General features: G+C 45.3%; 1 protein-coding gene across 7 annotated transcripts in view; it reads right to left on the reverse strand.

Annotated features, from left to right (window-relative positions):
* Positions 1-15,114, reverse strand: part of EIPR1 (EARP complex and GARP complex interacting protein 1) — a 173,420-nt gene that overhangs the window by 148,346 nt on the left and 9,960 nt on the right. For 4 of the 7 annotated variants that reach the window (XR_002728297.2, XM_023198726.2, XM_023198717.2 and 1 more), the window contains exon 2: positions 7,773-7,856. The exons of 2 other annotated variants lie outside the window; for them this stretch is intronic. Coding sequence is in view for 3 of the 5 variants with exons in the window: in XM_023198726.2 (XP_023054494.1) it covers positions 7,773-7,856 (84 nt within the window). In the remaining 2 variants the exon portion in view is untranslated. Of the gene's footprint in view, positions 1-7,772; positions 7,857-15,114 lie in introns of those variants that run through there. One more of the 7 variants, XM_023198738.2, reaches the window with a different exon arrangement.

Raw genomic sequence — 15,114 nt, forward strand, 5'->3', positions numbered from 1 at the left:
ACAGAGGAAAATAGAAAAGCAAGTGCACAGTGGGAGGCAGCACCGTGGCACTACACTTCTGTTTCTCTTTACATGGATGCACATGTGGGAGGGGAACGCGGCCCCGGGGCACCATGCTTATCTTTCCCTAGATCTAGCTTGGTGCAGGCAGAAGAGGGAAACGGGGCACCATGTTAATCTTTCCCTTGATTTGCACTGGTGCACACATATGACTTGTTCCTGGTACAGAAGTCCAGTGAAAACCACCACCACCAACGTGCCACAGAAATGCTTTAAGGAAACCCTTACGAAACAGATGACTGGGGACACCCTATGATCTAGAGTCCACAACACTTCTCACAGCATGTTTTGTTCATCCGAAGCAGTGACAGACACCCTGCCCACCCCCCACACCTCACAAACCCAGCAGATGGAATTTGCAGCAAAACCCCGGAATTGTCCAGGCATGGGGTTTCTGGATATTGTGACTTCTTTAGACAGAAACAAATCTGATGTTTGTCTGAAAATGTAATAGATGCCCAACAGGACATCACAAGATTTACTTGTGAAAAGTGAGTACGTTTGCTACAGTACAACTAATTATTACAGAAGTTTGTGACTTTCCTTAAAATACACCCATCCAACAACCTGCTCAGCACCAGGCATCAAAAGGACACAGCAGCGAACGGTCCTTGGCCTCACAATACGTGTCAGGGATGGCAAGGTGTCAAGGAATTTGGAGAAAAATAAATACAGAATAAAGTAACAGGAATCCTATAACGTGAAGCCTCATATTAGAGGCATGCATACGCAAAGACAGACAAGAGTAGAGAAAAGGCATCAATTAGTTCCAGCTCAGGAATTGAAAAGGGGGTGGAAAAGGGAAGATTTCACGGAAAAGACGATAGAAGCTGTCTGTAGGAGAGATCAGGACTCAAAAACCTTGGATCAAAATCATAAATTTCTCCTTAAACCCAAAGAACTCGTCCAGCTGAACACTTGCAGAAATGCCACCTGATATAGTTTGGATATTTGTCCCTGCCGAAATCTCATGTTGAACTGTAATCCCCAGTGCTGGAGGCAGGGCCTGGTGGGAGGTGTTCAGATCCTGGGGACGGCTCCCTCATGGCTGGGTGCTGTTTTGGATAGTGAGTTCTCCTGAGATCTGGCCACTGAAGCGTGGCACTCCCCCTCACTCTTTGCTCCCGCCCTCACCATGTGATGTGCCTGCTCCCACTTCGCCTTCCACCGTGACTGGCAGCTTCCCCAGCCTGTCCCAGAAGCAGACGCCAGAGCCATGTTTCCCGTACAGCCTGCAGAACCATTAAACCTCTTGTCTTCATGAATTACCCAGTCTCGGGTATTTCTACATAGCAATGCAAGAATGGCCTAATACACCAACAGATCTGAGGGTGTGATATGGTTTGCCTACGTCCCCACCCAAATCTCCTCTTGAATTCCCAAGCGTTGTGGGACGAACCTGGTGGGAGATAATCGAATCATGGGGCAGTTCCTTCCCATGCTGTTCTCCTAATAGTGAAGAAGTCTCACGAGATCTGATGGTTTTGTAAGGGGGAGTGGCCCTGCACAAGGTCTCTTTGCCTGCCGCCATCCAGGTAAGATCTGACCTGCTCCTCCTTGCCTTCCACCATGATTGTGAGGCCTCCCCAGTCATGTGGACCATAAGTCCATTAAACCTCTTTTTCTTTCCAGTCTCGGGTATGTCTTTATCAGCAGCATGAAAACAGACTGATACAGGGTCAAACCGATTCTTCAAGAGTGAGGGAAAAGGGAATATCAGAGAGCACTTTATACGTTAGATCTTAAGACTCACTGAACCTGAAAGCTGGAAAGAACCAATTAAAGAATTTCCAAGTATGGCAGACCATCTAGGGATATACCCTAAAAACACAGGACCCCTGAAGACGAAGCTCACACTGAAGACAGTAAGAAACAGAAATGCGAGTCAGGGACGCTTAGTGACAGGCTGGAGCCTCTGGATCAGGCCTCATCAAAAGGAAGCCAGGCTACCCTATGACGCTTCAGTGACCCTGAGCAGCCTGGTCCTTTTACCATTAAAGGAAGAGAGAAGGGTGAGGGAGGAGAGAGCGGCAGCAGCAGGGAAGAAATCAAGGCTCAGTTAGTCTAGAGTGAGGCTGGGAATCTGAATGCTGACCAAGCGCCCTGGTGATTCTGAGCACAGGTGAGAACAGGACTTGCAGGCAGCGGGGCTGCAGGCACAAAGCTGTCACAAATCAAAACAGATGCAGAACCATGCAGCTGAGCTGAGAAACTAAGAAGTTACCCAAGGGAAGAAACGAGCTGCTCTGTCATGGCCCTTCTGTGACATCAGTCTTTTCACTGACAAGGATCCCAGCCACTGGGTCAATGCTTCTACGTTAGAAGAGGCAAAGCTGGTCCTCTTTGTCACCAAGGCACTCCCAGAGGTCTCCAGAGGAAGATTCAGACTCACCCCTTATCTACATGAGAAGGCAGCGGGTAGTCTGTGGGAAAGGCAGACCGCAGAAGCACTTAAAGTGCCTCAGGTCGGAAATCCCCTTGTTCCTCATCCCTGCCCATGCGAAGCCATAAGCACACCCCCCAGGAAGAACTCCAGCTCCTCCTCAAAGGAGAACCCCAGAAAGCGAGCAAAGACCCCAGACATCCTTGTCCCCCCGCCCCCAAGCAAGGGAGCTACAACAGAGTCCTGTCCCATAGGAGGAAACGGACACAAATCAGTTCGTCCCTCAGAGGAAAGTTGGCAACTGTGACAGTCCCCACATTTTCAGAAAGATAGCGCAGCTGCATTGTGGAGTAATGATGCAGGTACCGGGCATTTTCCAGGGAATTAATGACTGCCTGAAAGGAGTGAGGGCCTGAGGCAACGCCAGGAGCCATTAACCCTTCCCAGTTACCACTCCCCGGGGACAGCTGGAGCTCCAGAGCGAGGGGCGGGGGCTTTCGATTGTGCGGGAGGAAGCCAGACTCTATTGTCACAGAAGGCAGCCCACAGCCAGTGGAGCCTTCCTGGCCACACACTTTCAAACAATCAGACCTGTGATATAACTCACTCACTGTCACAAGAACAGCAAGGGGGGAATCCAAACCCATAATCCAATCACCTCCAACCAGGTCCCTCCCTCAAAACTGGGGATTACAATTTAACATGAGATTTAGGTGCAGACAGGCCCAAACTATACCAGATGGTAATACTAACAGTACTGTGAGTATCTGCTTGTCCATTTCGCCATTTCACTAAACACTGAACTCAGGACACAAATATCTGTTCAGTTTTTGTGTACCCAGTACATAAAAAAGAGGAATTAAAGAGTTCTGTCAATCTACGAAGTAAGCATTTGTTGAGTGGATGAATGGACGAACAGCTCAACAATGTCACATGCCTTTACCAGAAACAGAAAGACAAAACCAGCAAGTCAAAAACACAGCTTCGTACCTATTATACGGATTCACACACAGACAACTGCAGGCAAGTGTGAAAATACATGAGGTGTGTAATAAAACCTACTGTTGACTCAAAAAATAAGATACTGGGAACTAACTTGAGAAATTATCAGAACTCTTCAAATTAGAAGGAAGGAAACAGAAAAACTGGAAAGCTTCTTTAAAATAATTAATTGGATGTTACTTCGTTACAAAAAACAAACAAACAAACAAACAAAAAACAAATTAAGGCAGATTAAAACCCTTTCTGTCATTTTGGGCTGACTCTTTCTTTCTTTTTTTTTTTTTTATGTTTTTGTTTTTGAGACAGAGTCTTGCTCTGTCACCCAGGCTGGAGTGCAGTGGTGTGATCTCAGCTCACTGCAACCTCCACCTTCCCAGTTGTCAAGCGATTCTCAGGCCTCAGCCTCCCAAGTAGCTGGGATTATACGTGCTTGCCATCACACTGAGCTAATTTTTGTATTTTTAGTAGAGACAGGGTTTCACCATGTTGGCCAAGCTGGTCTCAAACTCCTGATCTCAAGTGATCCACCCACCTTGGCCTCCCAAAGTGCTGAGACTACAGGTGTAAGCCACCACACCTGGCCTCTTTTATTTCTCGATTTTGATAACTTTGGTACCAATGATTCTTCATTAATGTCATTACCAAATGGAAATGCCATTACCACATGATGGCTAAGAGCAGGTACACAGTAATTGGCTCATAACTCTCATGCTTTCCATGGCCCCATTTTGTGTTGAATTCCTGGGTTTCTGCTGGCTTCTGCTTTGTGGAGCTGCATTTGGAAGGCAGAGTGGCGTGCCTCCCATCCTATCTCTGTGCCACTTTTGCCCATGTGGGTTTTACTCCCCAATTCCCCTGGAGGCGCCATCCCTGAAACCACAAGCCATCTTCATGGCGGGCCCTCCTTCCCTCTCAGGTGGACATTGGTAACTATTTTTATATATAAATAATTCCCTTCTTATATTTTTTTCCAGTAGAAAAGTAACACACATACATATATACACATTCTGAAAACAAAAAGAAAGAAAATAATTTTACATCCTGATTAGATGTTGCCCCCACCTTGCCCCAATCTGAGGTTCTGCTTTCTGAGGTTTCAGTTACCTGTGGTCAAGTGTAGCACAAGAACATTAAATGAAAAAATTCCAGAAATAAGCAATTCGTAAATTTAAATCACACACCATCCTGAGTAGTGCAGTGAAGTCTGGAGCCGTCCCACGCCATCCCACCGGAAACATGAACCATCCCTTTGATCAGGATATCCATACCCTGAGCTATCAACACTATCTGTTCCTGACACCTTTCATCAGCATATCCATGCTACAAAAGAGACCTGCCCCTGAGCCATCCACACTGTCTGTTCCTGACATCTAACCATCAACACTGTATGGCTTGATGATCCAGATCACCCAAAACATATGCTCCTGCTTCTGGCACATCCTCAGAAGGTCAATAAGAGCCTAACGCTACATCATGATGCCTAAGTCATTCCCCTCACTTCATCTCATCACATAGGCCTTGTATTATTGCACATCTTCTCAAGAAAAAGGGTGAGTGGTCGGGCGCAGTGGCTCACGCCTGCCATCCCAACAGTTTGGGAGGCTGAGGCTGGCGGATAACCTGATGTCAGGAGTTTGAGACCAGCCTGGCCAACATGGTGAAACCCCGTCTCTACAAAAAAAAAAAAAAAAAATACAAAAATTAGCTGAGTGTGGTGGTGCATGCCTGTAATCCCAGCCACTCAGGAGACTGAGGCAGGAGAATCACTTGAACCTGGGAGGCAGAGGTTGCAGTGAGCTGAGATCGTGCCATTGCACTCCAGCCTGGGCAACAGAGTGAAACTCTGTCTCAAAAAAAAAAAAACTAGAAGAAGGGTGAGTATAGCACAGTACGGGGTTCTGAGAGATAGCGACCACATTCATATAACTTTCATAACCAATAATCATTGTTCTTTTTTGTATTAGTTATGTTGTTAACCTTTTGTTGTGCCTAGTTTATAACTTAAACTTTACCTCTATGTAAGTACAGGAAAAAGCATATTATGCTTAGGGTTCAGTACTCGCCAAGGTTTCCGGCATCCACTGGGTGGTCTTGGAACACATTCCCTGTGAATAGCATCTGAAGATAACCCGTGGCTCAATTTTTCGTCCTTTTTGGCCTGTTTTCTTCCAGTCTTTATTCCAAGAAGGGATTCAATTGTGCACTTTGCTTTTTCACACCGCGGTGATCACACTATAAGCACAGTGTTCACACCCCACCGAATCACCTAACAATTCTTAAGTTGTCATGTTTCTTAAGAGTCTGTAACTTTTAACGAGTGTAACAAGGGAATACTATTCACTCTGAGAAACCAGATTCAACCTGGGGGAAGTGTATGAATCCGTCATTACAGGTGGCTTCATATCATTCAACCTAACATTCACGCATTTTGACATTGTTTGTAAGTTTTTATGACTATAAGTAACATTATAATTAATATTCTTCACGTATAATGATTTTTTTCTAGGTTTGGGATACAGGAATTACAGATTAAGTACATAAACATTTATTTATGAAGCTCTAAGGATCTATCACTGAATTAGTAGCTGTAACTATGCTGATTTTAAATCTTTATCGACATACGAGAGTGACAGTTTCACTGTATCCTATCCAGGCCTGCATATTCTTCAACAGCTATTTGAATGCCATTTCCCCTGTGTGATCTGGTAAGCTGGACAGAGGCCCTAGACTATGTCTGACATGGCCTCACGCACATTTTCCCGGCAGCAACTCATTGTAATCTCCACTTCAGCAATGAGGGAAATGGAGTCCAGAAGGGGAATCCATGTGCTCAAAGTCACATGGTTACTGCCAGGCCATGAACCGAATCTAGATCTCCTGAGTGTCCGCTACAGTGGCCAGAACGGCAAAAGGGTTCCATGTGTATCCCCGCCTGGATCAAGTGGCAGTGACAGATCAAGTGGCCTGGTGAAGGGGCGGCCTGCCCCTCCACACCTGTGGGCGTTTCTCATTAGGTGGAACGAGAGACTTGAGAAAAGAAATGAGACACAGAGACAAAGTATAGAGAAGGAAAAAGCGGGCCCAGGGGACCGGCGCTCAACATACAGAGGACCCGCGCCGGCACCTGTCTCTGAGTTCCCTCAGTATTTATTGATCATTATCTTTACCGTCTTAGAAAAAGGGAAGTGGCAGGTAAATAGGATCAGCATAGGGAGAAGGTCTATGAATAAAGATCTCTGTCACATAAGTAAGTTTAAGGAAAAGTGCTGTGCCTTGATAAGCATATGCAAACATCTCCATAAACCTTTTTAGTGCATAAAGAGCAGCATTGCCGCTAGCACGGCCCACCTTCAGCCCTAAGGCTGTTTTCTCCTTTCTCAGTAAACAACATACCATCGGGTTTTACACCGAGATGTTCCATTGCCCAGGGATGGGCAGGAGACAGATGCTTTTCTCTATCTCAACTGCCAAGAGGCCTTCTTTCCTCTTATACTAGTCCTCCTCAGCACAGACCCTTCACGGGTGTCAGGCTGGGGGACGATCAGGTCCTTCCCTTCCCAGGAGGCCATATTTCAGACTATCACATGGGGAGAAACCTTGGACAATACCTAGCTTTCCTAGGCAGAGGTCCCTGCGACCTTCGACCTTCCGCAGTGTAGGTGTCCCCGGGTACTTGAGATTAAGAGAATGGTGATGACTTTTAATCAGCAAGCTGCCTTCAGGCACTTGTTTAACAAAGCACATCCTGCACAGCCCAAAATCCGTTAAACCTTGAGCCATCACAGCACATGTCTCTTGCAAGGACAGGGTTGGGGGTAGGGTCACAGATTAACAGCATCTCAAATACAGAACAAAATGGAGTCTTTTATGTCTACTTCTTTCTATATAGACACAGTAACAGTCTGATCTCTCTTTTCCCCACAGCCTGGATCAAGTGGGGATGAGGTTGTGACCCAGCCCACACTCACCTAGAAAGAGTTCTATGAGCAATTAAAGAAGTAATCCACAGGCCCAAGAAGAAGGGGTAGTGGTGACCACATATCCTTGCTTCTCAATTGCTTATAGAACCAAATCTATATAATCACAAGAGCCAAACAAGACTACAAAGGTCATGCCAAACAGAGGAAGTTTAAATTACTAAATACAGTCGATGCATAGAGATGGATAATATTCTTTGATTTGAAGATAGACTTAAATCCAGTGAAAGTTTTATTTTGTTTATGTGGCATTAATTTCTCAAATGTTGCTGGAAAATCAGAGCAAAATGGTTATGAAACTAAGAATAGGCTTAGCAATTATCATGTATACACTTGTCGAAAATAGTTACCTGATTATCATATTTAAGAGACTGTGTCCCAACCAAAAACCGAATGGCATCTGTTTCTGCAGTTTGAGGTGTTAAAGCACGTGCCTGCAGGACGGAAGAAAAACACATGCACATTTATGAAGTTAGATTTAATAGAGATGAAAAAGGCAGTTGATCTCATCTACTGTTGATAAAGTATAAATTAGTACAGTGTCTGGAAAACAAGTTAGAAGTATGTATTAAAAGCCTTTGACTTTTGCACACTTTCAACACAATTCCACTTCAAATTTGCATATGGAAATAATTGTAAGTGGGTAAAAAATTAAGCAACAAAGATGTAAATTATGTACACATCAATGTTTATTTTTTAGTAAAACTATTATTTCAACAGTAAAAGACTGGTTAAACAAATTATACTTCAACAATACAACAGAAAATAGCTTCCAGCAATAGCAGAGTAGGGGGTTTAAACCAACTCTTCTGCAGATAACAACTAAAAAAAACTAAAGGAATAACCTGAATCTGTTTCACAGCCTCAGAGAACTACCAAGGCAACGAAGAAGTGCCAAGATCCAGGACAGGAGGAAGCCTAGTGGGGAAGCCCAACACCTGGTCACTCTTCACCTAAAGGCGTCTGCCAATCTGGAAAGCATGGCTGATAGGCTGATGCTGAAGAGAGCTTTGACAGACTTATGGAGCTCAGGGCACAAAAACCCAAGCACAGGGTCCACCTGGGAGAAGAGCCTGTAAAGCACTAACCCCACAGGTATACAGCCCAGGAGTAAAGGCAAACTAGAATTAGACCAACCTGCACAGGCTAAAGCTCCAAGTCATCTCAATCCTGATTGGAGCAGGTCAGTGCTCTTAGGCTAGCCAGACTCCTGCCAGAAGTCAATCCTCTGGAGGAAGATAACATCCAAAGTTTCTAAAATCTGACACAGAAAAATGTTCAACATTTAATCAAAAATAGCCAGTCATAGGGCCAAGCATGGTGGCTCACACCTCTTATCTCAGCAGTTTGGGAGAGTGAGGCAGTAAGATCACTTGAGGCCAGGAGTTCTGGCCAACCAATCTGGGCAATATAGCAAGACTCCATCTCTGCAAAAAAAAAAAGATTGTAAAAATTAGCTGGGCACGGTGTCTCATGCCTGTTGACTTAGCTACTCAAGAGGCTGGGGCAGGAGAATCACTTGAGCCCAGGAGATTGAGGTTAAGATAAGCCATGATCACACCACTGCACTCTAGCCTGGGTGACCGAACAAGACCCTGTCTAAATAAAATAATTAATTAATTAAAATAGCCAGTCATACAATAAGACAAAACCACATGATCAAAAACCAAAAGAAACAACAACCAACAGAAAAAGGGCTACAGAGGATTCAAACAGATTCCCTGGGAAGCAAGCTCTAAAGCTCTAAAGGTATGTAAAGGAGACTTGCTCTTGGGAACTATTCCATATTGGGGTGAAGGAGGAAGGGCTGGGCTGAGGGAGAAGATGAAATGCATCACATCTGCAATGGAGGCCTCAGCCAATCCAGTGGGGAGCTCTAGAGCTGGACGGCCCTTCAGAGTTAAGGCCAAATGGCCAGGGTTTTATATCACCCAATCCCTACCCCCATGGGTCAGTCACTGGATGCAGGCTGTCCCTGAGGAGGGGTGTGACTTTGGGCAAAGTGCCTTCATTCAGCTGAGGGCAATTCCTGGAGCAGGGCCCAGCTGAGAGCTATCAGCCTCCAACAGTCTCAGAAGTGGCTGGATTTCCTGAAAGAGAGATGCAGGCTGTATACAACAGCCTCAGTTGCAATAGCTATGGTTAATACGTTTAATAATTAGAAGATAAAACTAAGATCTCAGGTGATGAATCTGAGGCTTAGAGGAAACAGTTATACAACTGGTTACTAGAGCTGTGACTAGCACTGCAGGCTTATAAATTCAAATCCATCTCTGTTTTAGGACAAGCATTAACTGCACCTGAATCACGTCCCTGTGGCCAGCATAATAATGGCCCTCCACCCATATCCACATGCTAATCCCCAGAACCTGTGAATGTTAACTTACACGGTAAAGGGACTCTGCTGATGTGCTTAAATTAAGGACCTTGAGATGAGGAGGCTATCCTGGATTATTTAATCATGTGGGTCACTGAAATCAGAAAACCTTTCCTGGCTGTAGTCCCAGAGAAATGCGACCACAGAAAAGAGAACCAGAGAGGTGGTGAGGCAGGAGAACAGAATCTGGAGGCAGGGAACCTAAGGCCAATTCACGCTGACTTCCTAGAAGTAGACTGAAAGGAAAACCCTAATTTTCTACACCCAAGTAACAACAGGACCAGAGGCTACACCCTTTGCAGACCCTCACCCTTTCTGCATGGCAGTAGAGAAGCTGGAAGTACCTCTGACTGGTTGCTTTTTGCAAACCAATCAGACGTTTGGACAAGGCTGTAACTTTGTAACTTCACTGTAGCCTCTGATTGGTTGCTCTGATTGGCTGCTTTCCACAACCAATCACACTGATTGTGGGCCATCACTTCATTTACATGGGGTAAACACGAAGGGGCCAATCGGAAACCTCTAGCGGGTATTTGGACCCGAGAAGATTCTGTATTCGGGGCCCTTGAGCGGCTGTTCGGCCCAATCCCATCCCATGGAGTGTACTTTCATTTTCGGTAACTCTCTGCTTTTGTTGCTTCATTCTTTCCTCACTTTGTGTGTTTTGTCCAATTCTTTGCTCAAGATGCCAAGAACCTGGACACCTTCCACCAGTAACAACGGCAGCTGTGAGGAGGACCCGGTGGCTGTTGCTGGATTTGAAGGCAAATGAGGGAGTTGTTAAAGCAAACGAAATATGGCCTGAGAAGGACTCCATGCTTCTGTATTTGAGTCCCTGTGGATGAACCATAACCTAACTTAATATGTAGACAAGACTGAGAACCTAACTTAGGAGTCTGCACCTGTAACACCTGCGTCTTGGCCAATCCCAGCAGCCGTACTTCAACCACTCATACACTGCTGAGTGTTCAACCTGTGTTCAAATAAGGCAAACTCCAGCCTGTAAACCATCCAGCTGTTTCTGTACCGCACTTCCCATTTCTGTATGTCACTTCCCTTTTTTTGTTTATAAATTTGTTCTGACCACAAGGCATCCCTGGAGTCTCTCTGAATCAGCTGTGATTCTGGGGGCTGCCCAGTTCACGAATTGATCATTGTTCAGTTAAAGTCCTTTACATTTAATTCAGTTAAGTTTTTCTTTTAACAGAGTCCATGAGCCAAGGAATGTGGGTGCCCCTGAAAGTTAAGAAAGGTGAAGACAGAGATTCTCCCCTAGTGCCTCCAAGAAGTTAACAGAGACCTACTTATGTCTTGACTTTAGCCCAGGGAGATTCATTTTGGGTTTGTGACCTACAAGAACTGTAAAATAATCAAATAATGTTATTTTGAGCCACTGTGTTTGTGGGACTTTGTTATGGCAGCAACAGGAAACTAACCCTGCACCGTACAGTTCACTCAACGCCCCCATTCGGTCACGCCCCCTTCCCATAGGGAGCTCCGAACACACCTGACACCCAATTCCCACCTCGGCTGCGGTCACATCCTGCTCGTACATGTTCTTTCCAGTGTTTTGATTCCTTTCTTTCAAAACCAGGTAAGAGAAACAAGTGAACGGTTGCCCTGACCATTTACTCTGCCTAGTTTTGACTTGGTTTCCACAGCTAGAGCAAAACAATGACATCTCTTGGGTGTCCATTGCAAAAAAAGTTGAGAGAGAACAATTTCATGAACTATTCTTAGAAAACATAACCGATATTATCTATGTTTCCAACCTTCCCAAAATGGCAGCACAAAACTTCGGCAGCTAAAATACATTTTAATAAAACCAAGAATACGCATGTCTAGAGCAACATGTCCATGATTAGACACTTGGAGAAAATATCTGTGGGGGTCAATTCAGCTCTTCAAGGAGCATTTAAGAGTCCCACTGTCGGCCGGGCGCGGTGGCTTAAGCCTGTAATCCCAGCACTTTGGGAGGCCGAGACGGGCGGATCATGAGGTCAGGAGATCGAGACCATCCTGGCTAATCTGGTGAAACCCCGTCTCTACTAAAAAACACACACACACACACACCCACCAAAGAGTCCCACTGTCGGTATCCCTCTACCCTCTGCTGCAACTTCCCTGGACAATTTTTGGAGCCAGTTATAGGCCTTCTGCCAAAAATGTGTATACATGCACAGAAAATTTTGCATATAATTATTAGCAAGTTCACAAAGCCTCTGACTCTGGCTTGGAGAAAGATGACTCTGATGAGGAGGAGTGCAAGCCATTCCTGAAAGACAAAGCCCTGATGGCTCCAAGGCTGAACCCCAGGTCAGGAGAGAGAACACTGGGACAGGTCCACCTTCAGACAAGAACACCAAGATTTTCAAATGCAGGACTGTGTTGTCACCCTAGATGTTAAAAAGCCCAAAAGGCCCAAAAACAGCCCCCAGGAGAGGACCCACCTGAAAGGGAATGATTACTTTCTACAGAAAAGCTTGTCTATGCCTCAAGTCAGTGATGAAGGGTTGCCTAGTAGCAGGTACAGTGGCGGCATTAAAGAGGTACGAGGCGCCACCTCTGCCCTCAGGAAACTTGGACTCTCATTAGGAGAGAGGAGACAAAGACTCAAAAAGACTAAAAGACAAGATGATAGACGATTAAGTATCAAAAACTCTGGCACAGACCATGATAACAACATATTAACATTTATCAAAATGAACCCAGGAGCTCCAAGTTGGACAGAAGGCAGGATTAAATGCCATCACTTGAAAATAGAAGAAAACCAAAAATAAGCAAATTGTATCAGTGGCTATCATACTGAAAAACGAAGGGCAATTCAGAAAATGCAGAAGCTACTTGAGTGACAATAATGAACCAGCATTCAATTTACACCACTCTAAAGCAATTTGCAGAGCTGAGAGCTGCATACCTGGAGAGGAATCATGGTAAGCAGGCAGAAAAACAAGTCTAAATAGATCATCTGTTTCAGACGGAGTGAAGAGGATGTAGTTTTAGAAAAGCATTGCAAATTTGGAACTATCTTATTCAAGCTCATACAAGAAAAGATACTTCTTAAAAAGAAATGGAAACGGAAAATCATTTGTATAGACATACCTAAAATGTATCTTTAAAAATCACAGTGAAATACAAAGTTTAAGAGCTTTCCAAAAATTATTTAATTTGGGCCATTCTGGTGACAGATCTCTATGTGTATAACTCTACCTCTTCGATTAAAGTAATGATAAAATGACCACTAAGTCTAGTCAGAATGATCGTTTTACAGGTGTTCCAACGACCTTATGATAAAAGATCAAATTTTTATGGTATAATATGTCAAAAAACATTTCCACATATTCTGTCTTAGTTCATCCTCATAATTCAATGAAGTACACAGGAAGACAGGATGAGGATTATTCCCATTTAGTACATAAAGAAACTGAGGACCAGCAAGGTCATGTGATTTTGCCTCTGCCTTGAAGCTACTAAAGGGGAAAAAGAACCCACACTCCCAACGTTCAGCCCGGCTATGGCTCTCTCATGGTAGGGTAGGGTAGATGGCAACACAAATGGCACTTTGGTAGAAGTTGGAATACAGGTCACTTTATAATAGAAATTCCATGCATTTTCCCCAGTTCTCATAAAGAAAGGCCAACGTGAGGCCAGGCGCAGTGGCTCATGCCTGTAATCCCAGCACTCTGGGAGGCCAAGGCGAGCGGATCACCTGAGGTCAGGAGTTCGAGACCAGCCTGGCCAACATGGTGAAACCCGTCTCTACTAAAAATACAAAACTTAGCTGGATGTGGTGGTGGGCACCTGTAATCTCAGCTACTCAAGAGGCTAAGGCAGGAGAATCACTTGAACCTGGGAGGCAGAGGTTACAGTGAGCCAAGATCGTGCCATTGCACTCCAGCCTGGGTGACAAGAGTAAGACTCCATCTCAAAAAAACAAAAAAAAAAAGAAAAGGAAAAGAAAGGCCAAGGTGTTTTTCTCACAAAGCCAAATTCTAGTCTGCCAACACCCTGTAGGGAACCAAACTAGGCAAAGGAATTGGAAATGCTGAGAGTTTAGGATCATAGCAGGAAGGAATCATCAGGAACCTTATGACTACTTGGAGAAGGTAGAAATATCAGTACCTAGACATATTAACTGAGCGCACACCATTCCCTTGGGAAACTCACAACTGTATTCATTTGCTTACTAGGTTAAGCAAGTAAGTGGTTACCAGAAACAGGTAGCAAACCATGTCCACTAAAGCTTGCTATCAGAATTCTCCCGCTTAGAAGGTTTAAGGGCAGCAGGTGGAAAGGGGCCTCTGCTTGAAGCAGGGGAGATACAAGCCAGGGGCAGATGAACCTGCTCTCCTACACTGAGAGTCCCCTCCAGAAAGGACCACTACAGAGCGCTGCTCACCAAACACCAGGGCACTGTCAGGATGGGGAAAGTGCGGGAAAAGGGGAGGCGGAAGGAAGGAGATGAGAAGGGAGGAGGGAACAAGAGAAGAAACAAAGGAAAAGAAGGAAAGGGGGCAAAGTCCTAACTTCCCCATTCTGTGTTACGTAAATACCCATTTCTCATCTCCTACACCCAAGAGAAAAAATGCAGTCAAAGAATTGAAGTGCATTAAAAGGAAAATAAACCCTCCAGGAAAACTGAGGTGGTGAAGCTCTATTTCTGAGAGCCCAGAAGCCCTAACACACATTCCTTCATTCACTCCTGCACTTACCCGTTGAAGTCCAAACCTTTCCACATGCTAAGGTGCCTTCATTCCACCCTCACCGCCTCCATTTTGTATTGCCTGGGGCAGATATTACCTATAATCTCTTCGCAAGCCCCTGGTGCAAGCCTAGCCCCTTAAGCTGCAACGAAAGAACTCACTTCACAGGTCCCCAAGGAAACAGAGCCATCTCTGGCTCCCAGGAAACCCCCATAACAGCCATTCTGCTCTCCACCTCTCCCTCTTCTCTGGCTTCTTCGTTAATAGCTCACATGTCTCCTTCTCCTCGGGAAAAAAAAAACAAAACAAAACTGTCTTTGACTCCATGTCCCTCCCAAGCTACTCCCCTATCTCCGTCCTTCCACTCACAGCAGATGTAACGATGGGTAAGCAGGCGAGGAGTGCCCTTCCAGCCCTTCCAGTCAGCTGTGCCCAGTTCCTCACCCTGTGCTGACCTGACCCCCCACTCAGTCATCAGAGTCACCCAACTGTCAGACCCAACAGCCGCCTCCAGCGCCAACCCTGCCCAAGCCCTCGGACTCCCTCGCATGGGCGCCTCCACCCTCTGACCCTGCCCAAGCCCTCGGACTCCCTCGCACGGGCGCCTCCACC

The sequence above is a fragment of the Piliocolobus tephrosceles genome, chromosome 15 (assembly GCF_002776525.5).
Source record: "Piliocolobus tephrosceles isolate RC106 chromosome 15, ASM277652v3, whole genome shotgun sequence".
NCBI lineage: Eukaryota > Metazoa > Chordata > Mammalia > Primates > Cercopithecidae > Piliocolobus > Piliocolobus tephrosceles.